Below are 22,114 nucleotides of genomic sequence, written 5' to 3' on the forward strand. Positions count from 1 at the left end.
ATTCTCAACTCTCTTCCCACGATGCAATAACAGTTTAAACAGATAGCTCTTTTTGGTTTTTTGGATTTTTTTTTTTTTTAATGGGTGTGTGATAGAAAACAAAAGGAGAAGGTGTAATCAGAAACTATAAGTCTCTCTTAGGGACTCTTCTTCCAGGCAGCCGAGTCGCCTTTGCCCTCATCTGGCTCCCCTGGAACGGCCACGTTGCCGGCCATTCCACTGAGTGCTGTTCATCAAGCAGCCCTGGTTGTGCGGTGCCTCGTTCAAGGCAGGGTTTTGAGTTCTACCGTTATCACTGAGGAAGGCAGCTGAGATCAGACAGGTTCAAACTTCCCTCCTCCCTCCCTCTCCCCTTTTTTTTTTTTTTCTTTTATCTTTAGATACTTTTTATTAAGGGGAAATATGACAGTACCTACCAGATTTTAATAAAATTGAAACACAAGAATTAATATTAACCTTTATACATATGAAATATATATCACCTATGTATTTTACAATAAACTTAGCTCCCCTCTCTTTCCTTCCTTCCTTTTCCCGGCTTCCCTTCTGTCCTTTATTCTTTTTTAATTTTTTTTTTTTTTAACCATCGTTGGTTATTTTTCTGAGCATCTCACATACCTATAAAAAGCCCATCTACTGCCTTCTGTTACCTAAGGTCACCAGAATTGATCTTATAGAAATAAAGGCATCTATGATTCACGAAGCTTCTCCTCCAGCTGCTGCCAGCTGTTCGGATTTCTTTCCCTTCCCCTCTGTCCCCTCAGAGCCTGAGCCTAGTTTAGGGGAAACCTGAGCGAACTCCCCGGTATTTCCTCTCTTTCCTGTTGGCTCAGGAGAGTCAGGGCCCCTCCAGGCAGAGCAGGCGTCTCTGGGGAGGTGCTGTGGCCCTGGCCTATTTCACATGTTCCCTTTAACTCTTCGCAGGGTCCTGATCTTATGATAACTTACAGTTACCCTTGTCCCATGAGATCTTGAAACTTGGGTCCAACCCCAGATACATGGCTTGTGCCTGGCATCTCAAGCTCCCCCTCCCGGTTTTCCAGAAGTCTCTGAGTTCCTGGGGTGCATTGCTGCATGCCCCTCTGTGGCTTCCTAGATTCTCTGGTTGTCTGGGGCATCCACATGGAAACAGAAATCCGTTTTCCTTGTTGACTCAACAACGCCACTAACATGAAGTATCGGAGTATTTGGGTGTACTTTTCTGACGTTTGGGGAGAGTGCTGGGAGTGGCCGTGCTGTGGTTTCTGAGCTTCCCTCTCCCCCACCCCCATCTTACTGGTTCCTTCCTCCTTCCTGCCCCTCATCCCCCCGTATCTCCCCTCCTCTGCTGAGGAGCAATAAACACATTCCTCTCTCTGCCCCCTGCAGAGCCTCGCTGCTCAAATCAAGGTCCCTGAAGGCCTTAGCTCGCATCCCTCCCACTCGCCAAGGAGGTTTTCAAAAGAAATATCTTGTTCTTCATGGAAAAAAGTCTGCAGAATACATCTTTCTCTCCACGTAATTAAACCTAACTACCTAACTATGTGTGATTTAATTTCCCTTATCTTGACTCCCACTGGCACATGGTCAAAAAGTAAACTTTGGCACAAAATGTAGGAGAAAAGAAGAAGACGTGAAAGCCCGAAAGAGATGAAAAGCATAGGACAGGAAGAGAAAAAGAGAGAGAGAGAGAGAAGGGGAAACGGAGGAGGGAGATGGGGAGGGGCCCTTGATACCGCAGTTTTAAGACCTTGTCCTTCTGAGCAGTGGTTTTCAAGCTGTCCTGCAAGTGGGTGTCCCTGGGGGGGTGTCGTCAGCATTTTAGATTTGTGAAGTCTCGTCCCCACAAAGGCCTTGACCTGGTAAGACCTACAAGGACTACGCTTTGAAAACTCTTCTAGAACGTGCTTCAGCTTAAAGGAGACTCTGAGATAACATAAAACTAAATGCAACTAAATTGGGGAGGCTTATGATTTTTTTTTTTTCCTACTGATTTATTTGAACTGTACAGAGATCACTCTCTCGGCCTTGACATTGCATTTTGGCCTGAAAATCTGAAGTTATCTCAAGTGGCAAAGTATTGAACAGGAGCAATAGAAAACTGGGTCTGTTTCAAATCCAGCCTTAACAATTACACATCAGCCCTACTCAGTACCTCTGCAGGCAGAGACAAAGTCAGGTCATCCAAGAAAGTGTTGGCTGAATTCCTAGGACTTTTGGGGGGACTTCTTTTAAAGAACATGTCATGAAGTGGTCGTGAAATAATACATGGAAAGAACTGAGTGCTTCGCCTGGAGCAGAGTGTTAAGATAATGCGAGGACAGTGATGCATCTGTGGGAGACACGGAATGGCATAGCTCCCGGGGATGTCAGGTCCAAGGTACCTGGTCCTTCTCACCTATGAGGAGAGTACCTGCTCCAGGTGGTGAGCCAGGAAACAGGATGACGTTGACACAGCTAGCTTTATCTTCAAGCTGCCATCGCTAATGCTTTATGTGACCCTGCTCGACTTTCATTCCTTCTGCAGCCATACTCAGGTGATTGACGCTGCCCCACCCCCATGCCTCCTCTATTTCTGGCCACCTTCCTCTTTCAGCGACAGAGCTTAGCCTAACTGGAGGAGGCCATCCAGGCAATGCAAGCAAGCTCTCGTCACATTCCAGGAGCTTGACTTAGTCCATTGAGGCTGCGGTAACAAAAGTGCCATGGACAGGCTGGCTCAAACAATGAATAAGTTATTTCTCACAGTTCCGGAGGTGGGAAGTCCAAGATTAAGGAGGCAGCAAAATTGGCATCTGATGAGAACTTGCTTCCTGGCTTTCACCAGGAAGGGGTGAGGGAGCTCTCTGGGGTCTCTTTTTAAAGGGCACGAATCCTTTTCATGAGGTCTCCACCCTCGTGACCCCAGCACCTCCCAGAGAGCATCCTATTGAGGACAAGGTTTCAACATAGGAATTTGCGGGATGGGATGCAAATATTCAGGCCATAGCACTCTTAATATTCAAAGGGTGCACACACGGGCATCAGAATAGGGCTGAGAAAAAAAAATCCCACTGCAAAGAGCCTGTATGAAGTTAGTCCAACAACACACAGTGTACACATTTTGAAGAACCCTGTCGAGTAGACCGTTCCTGGTCTGCCACCATACTGTCTGAGTCAGAGCCCTAATTCCCTGCCTTTTTCCTAAACTCTGCTATCTCGGTTTTCTACTGAGAGCTGGCTGCCGCCCCATGTTCTTGAACATGTGTATGCACCAAAGGGAGATATCTCTGCACCCCGCACCCTGAGAACTACATCCTCTTTTCAGGAAAATCCAAAAGCCTGCATGGCATGGTCAAAGTTTTCCCCTTATGCTTTCTTCTCCAGGCCTCCACCAAGGCTGCTGCGAGTCTATCAGCTTGTTCCCCGGGAGTTCAGGAGCCTCCTCAGACCTTCCCGAGGGTCCTCCAGCGAGTCCTCAGTCTCAGCTCTCACAGGTATGAAGGGGATCACAGGCTTTTACCTTTTTAAGCTTATGAAGAAGGCAGCTCCTTTTCTTTACGTCAAGAAGTAGCGCGTCTTCTTAAAAGCCAACCAATGACTTTGTGCGAGATCCCGTCTGGACAGACAGTTCTGTAAAGAACCCACACAAAAGTCGGTTCTTTTGTATCCATTCCTGATCTCCTGGTAATGAAAACAGGTTTGGGCAAGATCTCCCTCACAGGATCTTACTAATTCAGAAGCCCCTGGACTCATGCCTTCATCATCTTCCATACAGATATTAACTTTCAAAATCCCTAAGCTGTAGCTTATTCTGAGTCCCATAGCCCATTGCATATACTTTAGCAATCATAGGGGGCAATAAAAATGCTTTTGGTGTGAACCTAGCTTAGTGTGTTTGAAGCACCATATGATGCAGGCGAGGTCCCTAAAATAGATGAGCGCAGACTCGTATGCTTTCAGAGGGACCGTCCCTGTGGCTTGCTCTGTCGTTGGTAGATAAATGCAATTTAACCTGCTTGAGCATTTTTGACGTCCAGTTGAAGGGGCTTGGACTGTACATAGCCTCGGAGCCTGGAACTTCCCCTGGGCTGGGAATATGGAAAACACAGCAGCTCCGTCAGATCGTTTAACTTGTCTTGGGATCCTGCTCTCAATATTGGTAGTCGTCTAACGTGACATATCTGCAATTAAAGGGTGATGTCAGTTGACACGATGCCACAGAGGCCAGTTAAACACTGTTCCTTAGAACATAAGAGCAGGAGTCAATCCCGAAAACATTGGTAGTGGTCCAGAGACTGAGTCACTTGGCCGTCTCAGAGCGTCTACGCTAGCTGGAGCATGTCAGGAAGCCCAGGTTCCCTTCTCACCGTGGAAGCAGGAACGCAAGACGCAGGGAGATGTACTTTGAAAAGAACGCCCTGCTCTGGGGGACCTGCTCTTTCTTTCCCTCACGACTCAGGTCTCATCTTCTTTGTGGATCTTAACCCCGGTACTGCAGCTCTCCGGCTGTGCTGGGCGGGAAAAAGAAATACTGCACGTCCGCATTATTTCTTTACTCAGCGTGCTTTTAGGTGCTTGGCTTTTTTTTTTTTTTTTTTTTTTTTTTTTTTTTTTTTTTTTTCTTCTCCTCCTCTGCTTGTTGCAAAAGAGCTGGGAATTGAAAGATTAACCTAATTTAATTTCAGGGCACCTCCCATTTTGATGGAAATACTTAGAATATACTATAGACTTGTAAAAAGCATGCCCAAAGTATACTCAAATGACTCTGTACTCATGTTTGCACAATCGAAACTTCCCACTAATAGAGAAATTTCCAGCATGGAAGAGAGAGACTGTGGCTGCTGCTCTAGAAGGGAAGCATGGTTATGTTTCTGCGTTAGTTCCCTATGGCTGCAGCAGCGAATAATCATCCATGTGGTGGCTTCCAACAATACAGGTTTATCTTACAATTCTGGAAGTCAGAAATTTGACGTGGGTCTCCCTGGGCTGAAGTTACTGTATAAGCAGGGTTGTGTTCCTGTGGGAGCTCCAGGGGAGAATCTGTTTCCTTGCCATTTTTAGCTTCTAGAGGCCACCTGCATTCTTTGGCTTGTGGTCCTTCCTGCATCCTCAAAGCCAGCAGTGGTGGGTATAGCCCTTCTTGCATCACATCCGTCTAATTCTTCTGCAAGTAACTTCTTCTACTTGTAAAGACATTGTGATTGCACCGAGCCCACCCAGATCATCTAAGATAATCTATTTTAAGGTCAACTGATTAGCAACCTTAATTCCATCTGCAACCTTAATTCCCATTTCCCATATCAAGTAAGAGAGTCACATGGTCTAGGCATTAGGATGCAGACATCTTGGGGGAGGAGGAAGTTATTCTGTCTACCACAATTTCTATAGGGTTTTTTCTTTTTCCCTGTAAACTTTACCAAGTAAATTCCAAACGCAAATGAGTCCTCTCCCATCTGTTTTTTCTACTCAAGAAAAACAACTGAAATTGATTTCATGAAACAATTACATAAGTGAATGTGAAGGTATAAATTTATCGTTGGAGGACAAAGGTGGTTTCTTTTTAAATACATGTTGGTTAAGAGCCAAAGACTCTTAACTAAAAATCTGCGGAAAGTACCGCTATAAACAGATGACTATTAAACTTAAATCGTCATCAGGTTAAGTTAACTTCGATGTAACTTAAATATTTATTAGGAGTGAAAGCAAACCTAAATGTTGAAAAACTCAGATCCTTATTTCTCAGCTGTCTCCTCATTTTTCCATAATGTATTTCTGGCTGTTCAGGGGTAATTTCCTAGATTTTATTAACCTGTAAGGGAAGGGGTTTACACCTAAATCCATTCCAGAGAACACCTCATTTGTAACTCTGGGTTGCAGCTTCCAGAGCCAAAGGGGTTAAGGAAAATGAGCATGAACTTAGAAAACCTCCTTGCTTGGGAGCTGAAGTAAGGGAGATAAAGAAATGCAAGTGACCTGATCCATTAGCCATACATAGGCTTCCCTTGGTAAGATAATTTGAAATAAATGGAATTTGCCCATTCAAAAAATATGTGCATTTAATGCTGAGCACAGTTTTAGGTACTGAAGATACAGCCATGTAAAAGGGCAGGCAGAATGTCTTCCCTCATGAAGTTTCCTTTCCTACAGGGAGAGCCACATAAAAATGTAGACATATTAAATGATTTTAGAGGATGTGCAATAGGATACAGACACATCAGCACACACGCATCACAAAATAGGCGGCATGAACTGAATAATTAAGGAGACTTCCATTAAGGACCAGTGACGTAGGTGGGGACAGGTTCAAGGTGAACCAAGGAAACTGGTGCTCTGCCCCACGCCCTTCCTGCCCCTGACTGCCTGTGAGAACAGAAGGTCTGGTGGCAAAATCACCTGTGGCCTGAGGTCCTAGGAGCCCCCTGTAGTCCATGACGACTGGCCTCCCTGAGCACAGAAGAGGGTGGACTGGACCCAGAGCGGCAAACCCAAACATTCCAGCACCTGCTTTTGTGCACAGACGCTTTGCGTTGAAAGGTGTGGGTGTGATTGGTTGTGGGACAGGCGTTGGGATCGATTTAAGAGTTCAAGGAGGATCTCTCTGAGGGGGGACATTTGAGCTGTGACCACACAAGACAAAGAAGCCACTGATGCCTGGAGCAGGGGCACGTGGTTCTTGGCAGGAAGACCCAGGTGCAGGTGCAAAGGACCTGAAGGAGGAAGCAGCTTGGTGTGCTGGGCAGAGGCATGCGCATGTGGGTGGAACAGAGTGGGGCAGGGGGCAGAGGGTGGGAGATGGAGCCAGAGACTCGGGTGACGACCTCAGCGAAAGCCCTGGGTTTCTCCAGAAGAAGACTCTGACATGGGGGTTGAGTACACACAGCTGGTTGGAAGATGACCCCAGGAGGCCTGCGAAGGGGTGTGGGAGAGTGAGAAGGGAAGGGAAGGATTCCAATAAAGGCAGTAACCTTGACCTGACCTCCGGTGGGCAGGTGGATTCCGTCCCTCGCCTGCCCCGGGACACCCCATATCTCACAGGGCTTCCTCTGCAGTGGAGGAAGTGGGCTGTTTGTTTACCAGTTCCCATCCATGGTTCCTCGTGGCCACTCCCAGGGCGTCATCACTGGCTTCCACTGGAGGAGTTGGTGACAGGAGATGAGATGCCCTGGGCAGATGTGCTTGGGAAGGGTGGGCGCCTGGGCTCCTGTGTCTGCGGACAGTCTGAACGGCACTGCACTCAGTCTCTAAGTATGACGGGAAGCCATCAGAGGTGATAAATTATTTGCGTTTTCTCTCTGACTGGGCTGAGCTGTTAGAGAATAAGGATACCAATGGGTTCTTAAAAAAAAAATATATATATATATATATATATATATAAATTCACACACCGTAAAACGGACTGTTTAAAATGTGCAGTTCAAACCCACTATGGCTCAGGGTTAAGGACCCAACATAGTGTCCATGAGGATGTGGGTTTGATCTCTGGCCCTGCTCAGTGGGTTCAGGATCTGGCATTGTCACTAGCTGGGGTGTAGGTCTCAGATGCAGCTCAGATCCAGCATTGCCGTGGTTAAGGCATAGGCCCGCAGCTGCAGTGCGCCTTCGATCCCTAGCCCAGGAACTTCTATGTGCCTGCAGGTATGGTCGTAAAAATAAAAGTAAAATGTGCCATTCACTGGATTTTAGTGCAGTCACAGAATTCCTCAATCACGACCACTCTTTTATTCCCGTACATTCTCATCACTCCAAAAAGAGACCCCTGTCCATTAGCAGCCATTCCTCAAGGAATGGAGTCTTCAGTGGCATCATAGGACAGTGCTTAAGGACGGTCTTGGTGTTCAGAACAGAAGATATCAGTGTGGAGGAAAGAGCACTGGCTCTTGGGGCAGACACCCCCACCTTTGATGACTGGGCCTCCCCAGCCCCGTATCCATGAGCAACTGGCTTTTCTCCCTGACCTCAGTGTTCTTAGCTAGAAGATGGAAGCAGCAGGATCCACCTTGCATCGTTTTCCTGATGAATGGAGGAAGCATTCTTGGGAAGCAGAGACTGCCCGACACAGGTCAGCGTGCACACGCTTTATGGAACATGCTCACCACACATCCTGTGTAGACGTGGGTTGGTAGAATGTCCACTCTGGATCAGAAAGACAGTCACGAGAAGGTGCAAAGCTCGGGGTTTGGAAATAATGGGCAAGTTAGAAACTCCAGTGGAACATGCAGTTGGAAGGAAAGTGTTGGTGAGTTGAGGCAGGCAGTGATGGTTTCTGGCAAGAGCTAGTTGGAGAGTTCCCGTCGTGGCTCAGCGGTTAACAAACCCAACTAGGATCCGTGAGGATACGGGTTTGATCCCTGGTGTTGCTCAGTGGGTTAAGGATCTGGCATTGCCATGAGCTGTGGTGTAGGTCACAAATGCGGCTCGGATCTGGTGTGGCTGTGGCTGTGGCCAGCAGCTCCAGCTCTGAGTCAATCCCTGGCCTGGGAACCTCCATAAAAAAGAGCTAATTGGAAGTGTTATTTGATGTATCGTCTTCCAGTTGAGCAACTGAGAGAGAGACAGAAATGCAGAGGCAGAGTAGCAGTCCAAGGCAGTATGGAGCTGGTACCCTGAAGCTCAGAGCAGGTTGGTGACTGGCCAAAGATGACCTGGCTTTCTCACAGGCAGGGCCAGCTCAGGCAGAGAGTTCTGGCCTGTCTTTTGGGGTGGTGGACAGTGAGGAGGAACGAGGTCACTCAGGGAGTCAGTGTGAGGCAGGCTCTGACCCAGGAAGGAGCCAACCTCTACCTGAGCTGGGCACCTACCATCTGTGGGCACATGTCTCCCCTCCCCTGCGTCTAAATAACTGGCTTGGCCAAGGATGATGTTGCAGATCAGCGGACACTAAGGAAACGGGATGACCCAGCTACAAGGTGGCAAGGGGGATATATCAACAGTTCATCTTCCCAAATCAAAGTTTGCTCTTGTTTTATGAACAATTTTATATAGTAAAACATCTGAGCCATTTTAAAGTATACAATCGTTATAGTGTATTTACAGTGTTGTTCAACCGTCACCACTAATTCTAGAACATAACCATCACTCCCATAAGAGAAGTCTCTTACTTCCCAGCTTTCCCATCCCTCCATCCTCTGGCAACTGCTGTGCCCCTTCCTGCCTCCAAGGCTTTGCCTGTTCTGGGCATTTAATGCAGATTCATGCAACACTCGGCCTTTTGTGGTTGGCTTCTTTCACCTGGCGTAATGCTTTCAAGATACTTCCATACTGTAACCTGTATCAGTGTCCCATTCCTTTTTATGATGGAATAATATTCCATTGTTTGTATATATTGGTTTTTATTTGTCAATTCATTAGCTGGTGGGCATTTAGATTGTTTCTGCTTGTTGGGTATTGTGAATAATGCTGCTTTGGACATTGCAAACCTTTGTGTGGATATATGTTTTTACTTCTTTGGGGTATAAACCTAGGAGTGAAACAGCTGGGTCATATGGAATCTCTGTGTTAAAATTTTTAAGCAACTGCCACATTTCCCTCAGTGTTTACAGCATGTTATATTCCCATCAGCAATGCCCGAGGCTTCCAGTTTCGCCATACCCACACCAGCGCTTGTATTTCTTATTTTTTGATTATAGCCACCCTAGTAGATGTGAAGCACTGTGAAATTATGGTTTTGATTTACATTTTCGTGATGAATAATGATGTTGAGTGTCTTTCCATGTATTTGTTGGCCATCGATTTATTGTCTTTAGAGAAATGTCTGCTCGTGTTTTTCACACGTATTTTAATGTGGCAGTTTGTCATTTTATCGTGTGGTATAAAAGTCTGTCATAGATCCTGAATTCTAGATCATCGTCAGATATATGATTTTCAGGTATTTTCTCTAATTCTCTGTGTTGTTGTCTCTGTTGGCTTAGGCTGCTCTAATCAAGTACTCCAGTACTAGAAACTGGGTGGCTTATGAGCAAGCACAGTTTGTATCTCACAGCCGTGGAGGCTGTGAGTTCTGGATCAGGGCACCAGCATGTTGGGGTTCTGGTGAGAACCCCCTTCCAGACTGCAGGTTGCCACCTTCTCATTATACCCCCCCATGATGAAGAACAGAGCAGAGGAGGCGAGCTCCCTCTTGACTCTCCAAGGGCCCAGATCCCACTTTGAGGACTCCACCCTTGTGACCTCATCTAATCCTGGTTACTTCCCGAAGGCCCCACCTCCAGATACCATCACAGCAGTGGCAGGGTTTCAACACAGGGGTTTTGAGAGGACACAAACATTCAGTATATGACCCTTGTCTTTCTCACTTTCTTGATGGAATCCTTTGATGCCAGTTTTTTTTTTTTAATTTTGTTGAAATACAGTTTATCTAGTTTTTTCTTTTGCTGCTTGTGCCTTTGGTGTCCTGTTTAAGAAACCATAGACTAATCTAAGGTCATAGAGGTTTGTACTATTTTTCTTTCTTCTACGAGTATTGCAGTTTTAGCTCTTATACTTAGACCTTTGATCAACTTTGCGGTCATTTTCTATATATGATATAAAGTAGAGGAGGTCCAACTTATGAATTCTTTTGCATTTGGAGGCTCGGTTGCCCCAGCAACTGGTCTTGATGACTTGTTGAAAATTAATTGACCATGGATGTGTAGGTTTGTTTTCCAATTTAGAATTTTATTCCATTGATCTGTGTATGTCTAGCTTTATGCCAGTACCACATGGTTTGATTTTGTAGTTTTTCAATAACATTTTATATCAGAAATAGGAATCTTCCAAATTTGTTCTTCTTTTATAAGATTTTGACAGTTCGTGGTCCCTTGCATGTCCATATGAAATTTTAGGATCAACTTGTACATTTCTGCCAAAAAAAAAAAAAAAAAGGCTGTTGTAATTTTGAGAGTTGCACTGAATCTGCAGATTAATTTGGGGATTACTGCCGTCCTAACAGTATTGTCATCTCGTCCATAACCACCGCCTAGCTTTTCACTGATTTAGGTTTTCTTAAATTTCTCTCAACAGTGTTCATAGTTTTCAAGGTACAGGTATACTTTCTTGATTACATCTGTTCCTAAGTATTCTTTTTTCACCCATGGTGAATGGAATTAATTTTCTTAATTTTCTTTTTGATTTTTCTCTGCAAATGTATAGGAAAGTCACTGAGTTTTGTATATGGATCCTGTATCTGCAACTTTGCTGAACTTGTTCATTAGCTTTCATAGTATTTTGGGGGGGAGGGATTCTTCAGGTTCTTTTCTGTGTAAGATTATGTCATCTATGAATAGAGATAGTTTCACTCAATTTTAAACTGGATGCCTTTCCTTTATTTATTAATTTTTCTAGCCTAATTTTCCTAGCTAGAACTTCCAGTACAATGTTGAATAGTAGTGGGGAGAATAGACATTTTTGTCTTGTTTCTAATCTTAGAAAGACTGTATCCATTTTTTTTTTTTTTTTTTTTTAGCCATTAAGCGTCTTGTTAGCTGCGGGTTTTTCATAGATGATGCTGTTTATCAGGCTGATAAAGGTCATTTCTATTCCTAGATTGTTGTGTGTTTTTTATCCTGAGAGATGATGGATTTTGTCAAATTCCCTTTCTGCATCTATTAGTATGATCATGTGGGTTTTTCCTCTTCATTCTGTCCGTGTGGTATATTATATTGATTTATTTTGACCAGCCTTGCATTCCTAGGATAAATACCACTTAGTATTGATGCCTAATTTTTAAATAATGCTGCTAGATTCAGTTTGCTAGTATTTTGTTGAGAATCTTTGGGTCTCTATTCGTAAGTTACACTGGTCTTTGGTTTTTTTCTTGTGATGTTTTCATTTGGCTTTAGCGTCAAACTAACATTCATCACAGTTATTTCAGTTAGAAAGTGTTCTCTTCTTTCCTACTGTTTGGAAGAGTTTGAGAAGGTTTGGTGGTAATTCTTGAAACACATGGAAAAATTCAGTATTGAAGCTATATAGTCCTGAGTTCCCTCTGGTGGAAGTTCATTTTTCTTTCATTACTGACTCAGTACCTTTCTTTTTCTTCTTGAGTCTTGCTCATTTGTGTGTTTCCAGGAACGTGTTCATTTCACCCAGGTTATCTAATTTGTTGACATATAACTGTTCGTTGACATATGACTGTTCATAGTATTTTCTTACAAGCCCTTTTTATTTCTGTAAAGTTGACAGTGCTTTTGTTTCTGATGTTAGTAATTTAAGTATATAAATTTTGTTTTATCTTTTCAAAGAAACATCATCTGGTTACATTGACTGGAATGTATTTTCCAAGAGTGGTTTTTCACTTCATAACTGCTTCCAGTTTAGGGGAGTTTATACTGGTTTCTGCAAATGTAGATGTACTGTACCCTCCGAGTGCAGTGATTTTAAAGTGATGGCTCTGTTGATACTTGACGAATGAAGTGATGCATGTATTGACTTAAACAGAAAATTCTCTCCCTTCCGTTCAAGAGAGTCGGCTACAGTCTGGCAGAGTTGCAGCTTTGGGAGGGTAGTAAGGTAAAACCATTGCTAAGGACAGTGGTCTTTGTTCCAGTCATTTCAGTACTTACCTTCTCTGCCAAAAACAAGTTCAACCAAATATAAATCCCCAAAGGTAAACATTCCCTTATATTGTTGCCTTATTCTCAAATGCTGTCTCAACATTTACCCTGTGCAGACAGAGGATATGTACGCATACCCTTTTTCCTTGTTAGGGCCCATCTCCTCTCACCTCATAACCCTGCAGACCCTGTCTCTCTCTGTAAGTGAAAATAGAGAAGAAATCCTGCCAGATATCCAGGTAGCCATCCTCTTTTCCAGATTTGACTTAGCAGGGTCCGTCTCCTCTCCTTTGAGTGTTGGCCCTACCATCTCGCCGACGCCTATCCATCCTTTAGCATCTCTCTGAATAAAGAAGAATCAAGACCCTTAGACTTGTTTTCATCAGGAGAATCAATTTGAGGGACATGAAGTGGGTGGACCTTGGTCTGATAATTAGAGAAAAGACCAAGTCTGGTGCCGGAGGCGGGTCAGTCCTGCGGGAGGGATTGTCTGGGCAAAGCTTGAGCGGCAGGCAAAGATGGACCGAGAGCAGGTCAGGGCAGGACAGCTATTTTAAAGCCTAAAATAACCTCCAGCACCCTGCTAGACACAATTCTTGGGTACAGGACACCAGCACATGCACACATGCATGCATAGACACAGAGACTTCTTTTGGGTCCCACTAAATTATACCAGTATATTTGACCTCCAGCCTTTTTCTCTTGTATTTTCCTCCAATGGGAATGAAAATGAAAGCGAAGCGACAGGACCTGAGATCTTGATCCTTGGGGATCCAGTAGAGACTCCCCCAGGGCAGAAAGCAGCGGTGCCTGACACTCATCTTGAGCCTTGTGTGACTTGGATTATGTGTGATTTTTTTTTGAAAATTACTATTAGCGCATTTAAAGGCATTTCCCAATGCCTGTACCTGATTGGTAACAGACAGATGTTTGTGCAATGAATGCAGGGTGAGGACAAATGAAATGAATCTGAACCAGTGAATCAGTGAACGTGTGTGCGCGCGTGTGTGTGCACATTAGATTGTCCACATACATAGGCACCGACAGTTCCTCCCATTCCTGTTCACACTCGCCGCTACTTCTGTCAAGAGGAAGCATCTCCTTCCCTTCAATCTCAGCCGTCCTTCCAGCTTGTGTTGACCAGCAGGACACAGCAGCAGTGAAACTGTGCCTAAGAATTCTGGGAGCTTCCGCTTCGACCCGCTAGTGACCCAACCAGCATGTAAAGAAGGTGGCACTCAACTCCTACAAAACGAGAAAACCTACGAAGAGGAGAGGTTCATTTGTTCGTTGTTGAAAATGTGTAGGTGACTTTTTAAAACAAACACAGATTTCATGTTGACATGTAAGTGGAGCAACTGTGTGGGCAAGTGTCAGCTTTAAAGTCAGATCTGCGTGGTCTACACATGGATTCCAGGAACACGCGTTCAAGACCCCGTTCGCCATGCCTTTGACGTCTGTCTTTGTTTTCAGGGTGACGGATATGATGCTTTATAGAGAAAACTTAAGACAGGACCTGGACCAGGTCGCTTCCTTTGGCCTCAGGTACTTCTCTGCATGGAAATCTCACCCACCGCCCACAGGGAGGTTATATTTGGAGGCCTCTGCTGTTCTACAATGTTCTAACAAGACTTCATCGCAGCCACAAACAAGTCCAGGTCTCCCTCACATTCCAATGTCCTCTCACCCTGATCACCCCAAAGGAGAGAGTCGAGAGACGAGGCAGGTATTCATTAGCTTTACCAAGGCTTCTAGGTCGATGTCAGCTGGGTCTGGAATACAGCCCCCGTGAAAGAGAGAATTGGACCTGAGCCTGACTCACCTGAGCAAAGAGGGATGAGGCGTTCAGGGAGGATCCAGGTTCACTGATTCACTGGTTCAGATTCATTTCATTTGTCCTCACCCTGCATTCATTGCACAAACATCTGTCTGTTACCAATCAGGTACAGGCATTGGGAAATGCCTTTAAATGCGCTAATAGTAATTTTCAAAAAAAAAAAAATGCTGAGAGGTTAAGTATTTTTGCCTTCATTTTACAATCATATTCAGAGAATAACTTGCTGCTGACCACACAGTTAGTCATTGCCCGAGCTAGAAATCTAGCAAAGTCTTCATATTTCAAAGATCATGTTGATTTTGCTACCCTAGGGTTTCCCAACTGTGAGTTGCCGTATTCAATTACACATATATTATAATTTACTTAATATTTTAAACATTTACGCACTCTGTAGGTAAATCTATTTTAATAAACTTTGGATACTTAGCAGAGGGAAGCCAAGGTTACTTGTCACAAATAGAAAGAGAAATGAAAATACAGCCCAACCGTATAAGCAGCCGTTTCCAAGATCTTGAACCTGAAGCCTGATGTCTCTGCTGGGAAGGGAAACTAGCAGGTGTCATCCAGAGGTGTTAGAAACATCCTGACCCCCAACTGAGACGTTTTCCTATGTGAATGAGAAGGAGCGAAGGAGACTTGAAAAGGCCAATTAGTTCTTGGCGGGAATCAGGGTTTTTAAGTGTCCTTTTTTGATTGTCCATCTAAGCCCAGCTCCATACCCACCTTTGGGTAACACCACTCTGTATGAGACATACATCCTTCTCTCATGCTTTCCTTTAAAGAAGGTCTTGGACAAGATAGACAGAAAGCAGCCAAATACAGCTCACGGTGGAGGGTGTTATGTTATCATGGTCTCCAGCCTTTTTTGGCCACGCACCCCTAATTGTAAATTTCATGGCCATACCCCCCCATATACATTTATAGTTCCTCTTTTAAAGTTAACATATGTGCACTGGTGTGCTAATATTTTACACACATTGTAAAGCATACAAAGGTAGGGATTTTAAAGATTAATGTGTTCCTATGTTTCCGCTACTTTGGAGACCCAGGTCTTGGGCAGAAGTACAGGAAGCATGAAGAGAGGGCATCAGGCACCCACACCAGTGGATCCAGGCTCAGAAAAGCCTCTCTGGAGGCAGTGTCACATGACAGCGTTGTGGTGGCAGCAAGGTAGATGAGCTGAGACTTGGAATTCAGAACAGGCAGGGTGAGCCTTGTGGACGTGCAGCCAGGCAGGCGTTCTGCAGAGGAGGGAGCAGGGAGGTGGAAGGAGCAGAGAGACTCAAGAGAGAAGGGCAGTCAGGTCGTGGAGAGCCTTAGAGGCTAAGCTGGGTCAGGACTCTGTCCAGGGGCAGGTGCACACTAGCTGCTGCAGGGTTTCAGCAGGGAGCCATCCAAGCCCCAGAATCTTCTCCCTCAGTTCACACACACACACACACACACACACACACACACACACACGGGTGTGTATACCTTCCCTAGCCCCCGTGTGAACAGAGAACTCACAGTCTAGCTAGTGGTTGACCAGGCATCACTCATTCATTCATTCCAGCACCCATTTCCTTTAGGCCTCCTGGGTGCCGGGCACAGTGTGGGGGACAAGTGGTGGACACTGTCCTGTCACCAGGGAGCTTTCAGTCACATGGAGACCCGCTAAAACAAATAAGTGGAGGCATCAGAACCTCACATCATGGGGAGAACTAATGAGAGAATGGTGGCGCTTGGAATAGCGGTACCTTAGATGAGCTGGTGCGGACGGCACGCATCAGGGAGGTGAAATAACCAGCTCGTGATGGGCTCAGGGAAGAGCCGTCCAGGCTCTGGGACTGTCGGCGGTGACGACGTCTTGTTGTGTTTTGGAAACAACCAACCAAAAAGGAGTTCGGGAATTTGAATAAGAGGGAGGATGGAGAGCAAGATGGGTTTGGTCGGGTGAGCGAGGCCCGAGGACGCCTGCGCTTTAGGGCCGGTCAGAGGGCCCCAGGAGGCCGAGTCAGGCCTTGGTGGGGAGGGCCGCGTTGCACATCGCGCGGCAGACTGCTCGCTGCACCTGCTGGGAGGCGATGCCTGTGATCTCTGTGGGAGGTCTCTCTCCAGGGAGTTGGCTGGGGCTAGAGACTTAACGATAAACAAAGGCAGGTGGATGTTTCAGTGCTCCCCTTGTCAAAAGTCAGTGATTTTGAAGCTGAGAAGAGTAGCATTTAGAGAAGGACTGCAGGGACCAAGCTCCTGATGTCCCAGGGGAAGCCACCTGTATCGAAGAACAGGGTGACACGGCCTCCAGGCAGGACGGGGGAACAGTCTCACGTCAAGGCAGCTACATGGAGCTTCTGGAAGGAGACAGAGGCCTCAGAGGATCCAGGATGTCCTCAAGTCCAAACTCAAAGGGTGGCCTCTTCCCGCTTCTCTTTGTCTCCAAAAACGTGGGCACGCCTGCTGCGGTCTTCCAGGAGAGAGGCTCTTAAAAGCTAATGAAAGTGGAAGCGTGGTATCGATCAAAGGTGCTTTCTTCCAGTCACCACTGGGCTCCACAGTGACTCAGAGAGAGCCCCGCGCAGGCATGAATCATCTTTCACATCGCCACTGGCACCCTTAAAGAAGCCACGTCTGCAGGGCCACTCACCGGGAAGGTCGGGGACCCCCTGGAGAGGGGGCGGGGTAGGCTTCAGTGGATTGCGCAGGCAGCCCACCCCTTGGTGGGAACAGAGATCAGGAGGTTTCTCGGCTGTGGCCATGAAGCTGATCCTCCGTCAGATCCAGTCTATCCGTCTCCTCGTTTCTTTCTTCTGGTTTCTTCCACGGATCTTAAGTGCGGAGTGCGTAGAGCTAGTCGAACAAAGGGGAGGGGACACTGGCCTGTGTTCAGCAAGCAAATACCTGCCGTGACCCGGGCTTGATTTTACAGCTCTACCCAGCTCACCTCATCACAGGCTCATAGCAAAGTTTCAAAGCCAGGAGTATTTCCTCTGTGTTATTAACTGGAAAACAGGAAAAGACGTCTGATGATGTCAAGAGATTTACCCAAGAGTCTCGGCCAGCAAGGGGGAGGTCCAGCTACATCTCAAATGACGAAACCATCGGCGCTCATGTGCACACTGCATGTGCCACGCGAGAGTCTGCGTGGTTATGCCACTGCCTCTATGACCTGCCCCCTGTGGCCCCAGGAGGAGACAGTCGGGAGGTGAGAGACCCACAGCAACCCCTGGGAAGACAGTCATCCGGTTGGAAAGAACTGGGATTTGAACTCAGGCATCCACGGTCCTCCTCCCTGCCCCAGATTTGTTCAAACGTATGTCCTTTTCATTGTGCAGCTTTGAACACAGGATCACTTAGAAGACGGTAATCCCCCAGCCAGCACGCAGCCCCTCAGTGGGACTCAGGAATGAGAGAGAATCAAACAAACGTTTTCTGTCATGAATGTCACCCAGACCCGACCGACCAGGATTCGCCCGCGTCCACATGTGTCATCCATGTGTGCGTATTTCAAAGGACAGATGGCGCGGAGTCTGGGAGACCTGGCATGTCATTTTGTGTGATCTCCAGCACGCGGCCCCAGCTCTCTGAGCCTCAGTTTCCTCCTTGTTATAAGAAGCGAATCCCTCCTCCGTGAGATCCAACTGCACAAGGATTTTGCAACATCCGGCATGCAGCGGCATTCAACAAACGGCAGTCCCTTTCCTCCTTCCCGGGGATCGCGGTGTGTCCAAAAGACGCAGAAGAGGAGGAAATGGAGTCCCGTGCAGAGGTTTTCTTTGTGTTCATCCTGGAGACTCTCCCTAAAGACATGGTCGTTCACGTGGCCGCAGAAAGGCTATAGCGCAGAAGAACCAGGCGCTGTGTGCGTTAAGAACACGATGGCAGGAGACATCCCAGTGGAAGACGCCCTCGTTTGTCTGATAGAAGGAGAAGGGTTGGCTTGCCAGTGGCTTTTTTTTTTGTCTTTTGGACAAGCCACATCTGCCTCACCCAGGTGCCCTGCCGGCCACACACAACTGGGACAAAAGGCTGTTAGGCTGATGCGAATTCCTTCTGGGGAGGTGGGAGGGGGGGACAAGCAGACTCTTGCAAAGCAGAGAGTCACAGGACGAGCACATCCCCACCCTCCACAGGGGACAGTTGGCCAACAAGCGGCCAAAGTGGGGATGGAGGGTGGGGAAACAGGAAGCCCCCATGAGCTCTAGTGCTGAGTGCAGGAGATACGTGTTTGGGGCCCAGGAAGAGAAGCTTTTCAACCCTTTGCACAGCCCTCAGGGGCCCCAGCAGCTTGGGGGGAAGGATGGGCTCCCTGTTGGGGCAGGAGAAAGAGAAACAGGAATCGGGGCACAGGGGTGGGAAGCTTCCTCTCGAAGGACCCGGAGCCTGCCTGGACCGCTGTCAGTCCTGTGCCCCATCAGACTAGGAAGCTTTCCAGCCCCTCATGTTCCCCCAAGTTGACCCTTCTGTCTTCTTCTTGAGCGGGACTCTGAGTTGTCAGTCTGGGCTCACTGAGATTTCAGCTTCACACTCTCTGCTGGGGGAACCAGTCATGGACTGGAGTCACGAGAGAAGAGAAGGGACCCTTCCTAACCACTCATCACGTGCCCTGCACGTGCCAAGCCCCTGGCTTGCCTCCTCCAGTTCTCCCAGCAACCAGAAGCAATGTTGTGGTCCCAGGTCCCCGATGGTCTCCAGAAGCTCAGAGAAGATTCGCACCTTGGCTCGAGACTGCCCGGCTGACCTGTTACGGTCTGTGTGACCCTCAACCCACCCACCCCCACAAAGCCACGTGGGCATTCAGCCACATCAGTGTTAATTATTGGGCTGGCAGTGGTGGCATCAGTGGTGGCGATGTGGGTGTCAGTGGTGGTGTTGGGGGGGGCACGGTGATCATTGATCGTGTTTCATCACAACACTTGCAGATTTGTAGATAAGGAAACTGAGACAGTTACAACAGTTACGCAAGGTCCCAGGGTTGGTAGACGAATCCGTGCAAGGCACCGGAAACCCCTTTAGGATGTAGCATTTGGCCGAAACACTGACACAAGTGATGGGAGGGTGGGGTGAGGGGGTGAGTTTAAGAAAACGCATTTCCCCACGTCCCCAGATGGGTGCATTCAGTCAAATTGCCCCTCATTGTGGTGACGGGTGACCAGAGCCGTGAGACAGGCCTGATCTGTGGCTTTTCTGCTGCCGTCTTTCACGGGTACATGTGCAGGCCCACCCCTCTAATTCCAGGGCTTCAGCATCTCCTCACAAAAGGGAGGCAGGGCAGGAACCATCTGGAGCCCCAGCTTGGTGAGGAACGCTGGGAAGCAGGGAGTAAATCTCAGCCATTTAATATCAGTTTTCGTCTCTTATTGATCCATTTTATTTTCCTTTTACGCCACAGGAGCGTCCCTGCAGTCTGGCTCATCAGTGGCCTTTAAAGGTTTCCTATTGATCCACCAAACTATTGTCTCGGCTTTTGCATTATCCCTTTTGGAGACGCCCTTGGCTCTTTGGTCATGTTCTCTATTTAGTTTGCATCCTAATCGCGGTGGCTTCTTTTCTGGGAGCCAGGAGCAGACAGCAGGGGGCCGGGATAGCGGATAGACTGGATTTCTTTAATGCTGCTGGCACCCTTTGGGGGGCAGCTACAGGACATCCTCAACCCCAGAAGGTGATGGAGGGTATCGAGGAGGAGAGGCTAGTGGGGACCTGATGGCCTCGTTCAAAAGAAGAAAAGTAAGAGTGCAAACTCGAACTTCTCTTTCTCGAGCACTTTCTCTGTGGTTCAGCCTCACCGTGACCCTGAGAGGTGGTTTTACAGATGAAGATACTGCAGTGGCGAAATATTTAGTTCTTTGTCCAGACGCAGTTTTGAATCTTGATTTTACCTGTAACTGCCTGCGTGTTGAAATAACTTGGCAAAGATTTCACAGAGCTTCAATTTCCTCACCTGCAAGAGGAGGATCATAATAGAACATTCTAGAGTTGCTGTGAAGGACCCCCCACCCCCTCCCAGATAAGGATTCGGAGGCCCTTAGCAGAGTGTCCAGCAGGCAGGAAACACCCAGCGGATATTCAATGAGTGCGGGGAGACATGGTTCAACTCACTTCTTTCAATTCACCTGTGTGCTCTGTCCCCCCATCTTTAGAGGAAAACCTATTTCTTCTCTCTAAATGTTTCTAAAACTAACCTTTCATGTCAAGTCTAGATTTCAGATGCAACGAAAATGTACTTGAAAATGGCTACCGTGTCTGCCATACAGTAGGTGCTTAGTAAATGTTGGTTGATTCATTTCTCTGTCACCTCTGGCTCCGCAGGAACGGTATGTCTCCAGCATCTTCCAATTCTCTCTTCTCTACCTTCAGACACAGCCTTTTCCTCAAATGGTCTCGATCAAAACCTGCTTCAGTATTTTTTTCTGCCCAGTGACTTGAACCTTCTTCCAGAGGCTCCCTTCCCCACTGATCACTCTTTTCTTCTTAACCCCTAGCAGCTGCCTTCCGACTTTTCCCGAGCTCCCATCTCTCTCTGTCACCCGGTTCATTGCTCTGCATCCATCCTTGTCCTCCTCCGCTCCTCCCTCGCTTCTGACAATGCGCCTCATCCCCTTTCCATCACCAAGCGCTCTGCTCCCTGGCTTCTGAGCCATTTCATTCACTCACACCTGTCTTCTCCCGCTCAGCAGTTTCCATGTGCCTCTGGAGCCTGGAGTGGCTTCTACTCCAGGAGCTTCAGACCCAACAACAGATTCTGGTTCTTTCTTCCCCCTCTCCCTCCACCTGCTGGCCCACCTGATGGTTCTTTCAACCCCTGCTTCGATGTCATCTTCTCCCCTCGACAGGGACAGTCAGTTTTCCCTGCTCTGTCTTGTTTCCAGCCCTTTAACCTACTTCCAGCATAGCCCATATCCCCTGGGTTTCAAGTTCTCTTGTGCTGAAGCGGACTAGCGCTCTGAGTTTCTTGGGGGCAGGAAATAGTCAGGGAATATAAGTATCTGTTGAGTTGGAGTGTTTTCAGTTTTTCAGTCCCCCATCTCCTGTTGTCTGCTGCTTCTCTGTCACCCTGTCCCTTGCGTGAGTCATTGTCTCTTCCTGGTCCTAGAGGTTGTCCATTGGTCATAAAACAAGCTTGGAAAGATACCGCCTGTGGACTCCACTAGAGTCTCCAGCCATCATTTTGCAGCCACAGCACATCCAGCTTGTCCTTCTTTCCCGCCTGAGCCGTCAACCTCCTAGGACAGGACTTAGCTGTTATTTAGCCTGGTGATCTTGGAGATGCCAGCCAATCATCTCATGTTAGTTTCTGGCAGCTGCTGTAACTGGTTAGGGCACACCGCGGGGGCTTCAAACAGCAGACGTCTCTTCCGTCGCAGTGCTAGAGGCTGGACGTCTGAAATGCATGTGTCAGCAGGGCCCTGCTCCCTCTGAAGACTCCAGGTAGGAATCTGTTCTACACTCTCACCCAGCTTCTGGTGGTGGCCCTTCGTCCTCAGTGTGCCTTGATTTCTAGCTGCAGTCTCTGCCTCCACCTTCCCCTGAGCTTCTTCCTTCAGGGCATCCGTATCTTCGCAAGGCCCACTGAGAAGGATGCCGGCCGTGGGATTTAGGGCCTACCCTCAAACAGCATGACCCCATCTTAACCAATTACAGCTACAAAGACCCTCTTTCCAAATAATGGCATATCTTGAGGTTCTGGGTAGATAAGGGTCTGGGTAGATGGGGGTCAGTACCTCCTCGTCCGGCTTGTCCACCGCTGCCACCATGTTGGATTCCCCAGTGCCACTTGGTTATATGTCCTTCCAGGTCTCAAAGCCTAAAA

General features: G+C 47.2%; 1 protein-coding gene across 15 annotated transcripts in view; it reads left to right on the forward strand.

Moving 5' to 3' along the window:
• The window catches only part of LOC106510465 (uncharacterized), an 806,226-nt gene that overhangs the window by 672,592 nt on the left and 111,520 nt on the right, over window positions 1-22,114 (forward strand). For all 15 annotated transcript variants that reach the window (XM_084959508.1, XM_084959509.1, XM_084959505.1 and 12 more), the window contains one exon: window positions 3,346-3,455. In XM_084959508.1, the coding sequence (XP_084815634.1) occupies window positions 3,346-3,455 (110 nt within the window). The remainder of the gene's footprint in view (window positions 1-3,345; window positions 3,456-22,114) is intronic.

Source organism: Sus scrofa, chromosome 6 (genome assembly GCF_054392235.1).
Source record: "Sus scrofa isolate SSC_HxYL_T2T_F1_AM1 chromosome 6, Sscrofa_HxYL_maternal_Yorkshire_Landrace_v2.0, whole genome shotgun sequence".
NCBI classification, from domain to species: Eukaryota; Metazoa; Chordata; class Mammalia; order Artiodactyla; family Suidae; genus Sus; species Sus scrofa.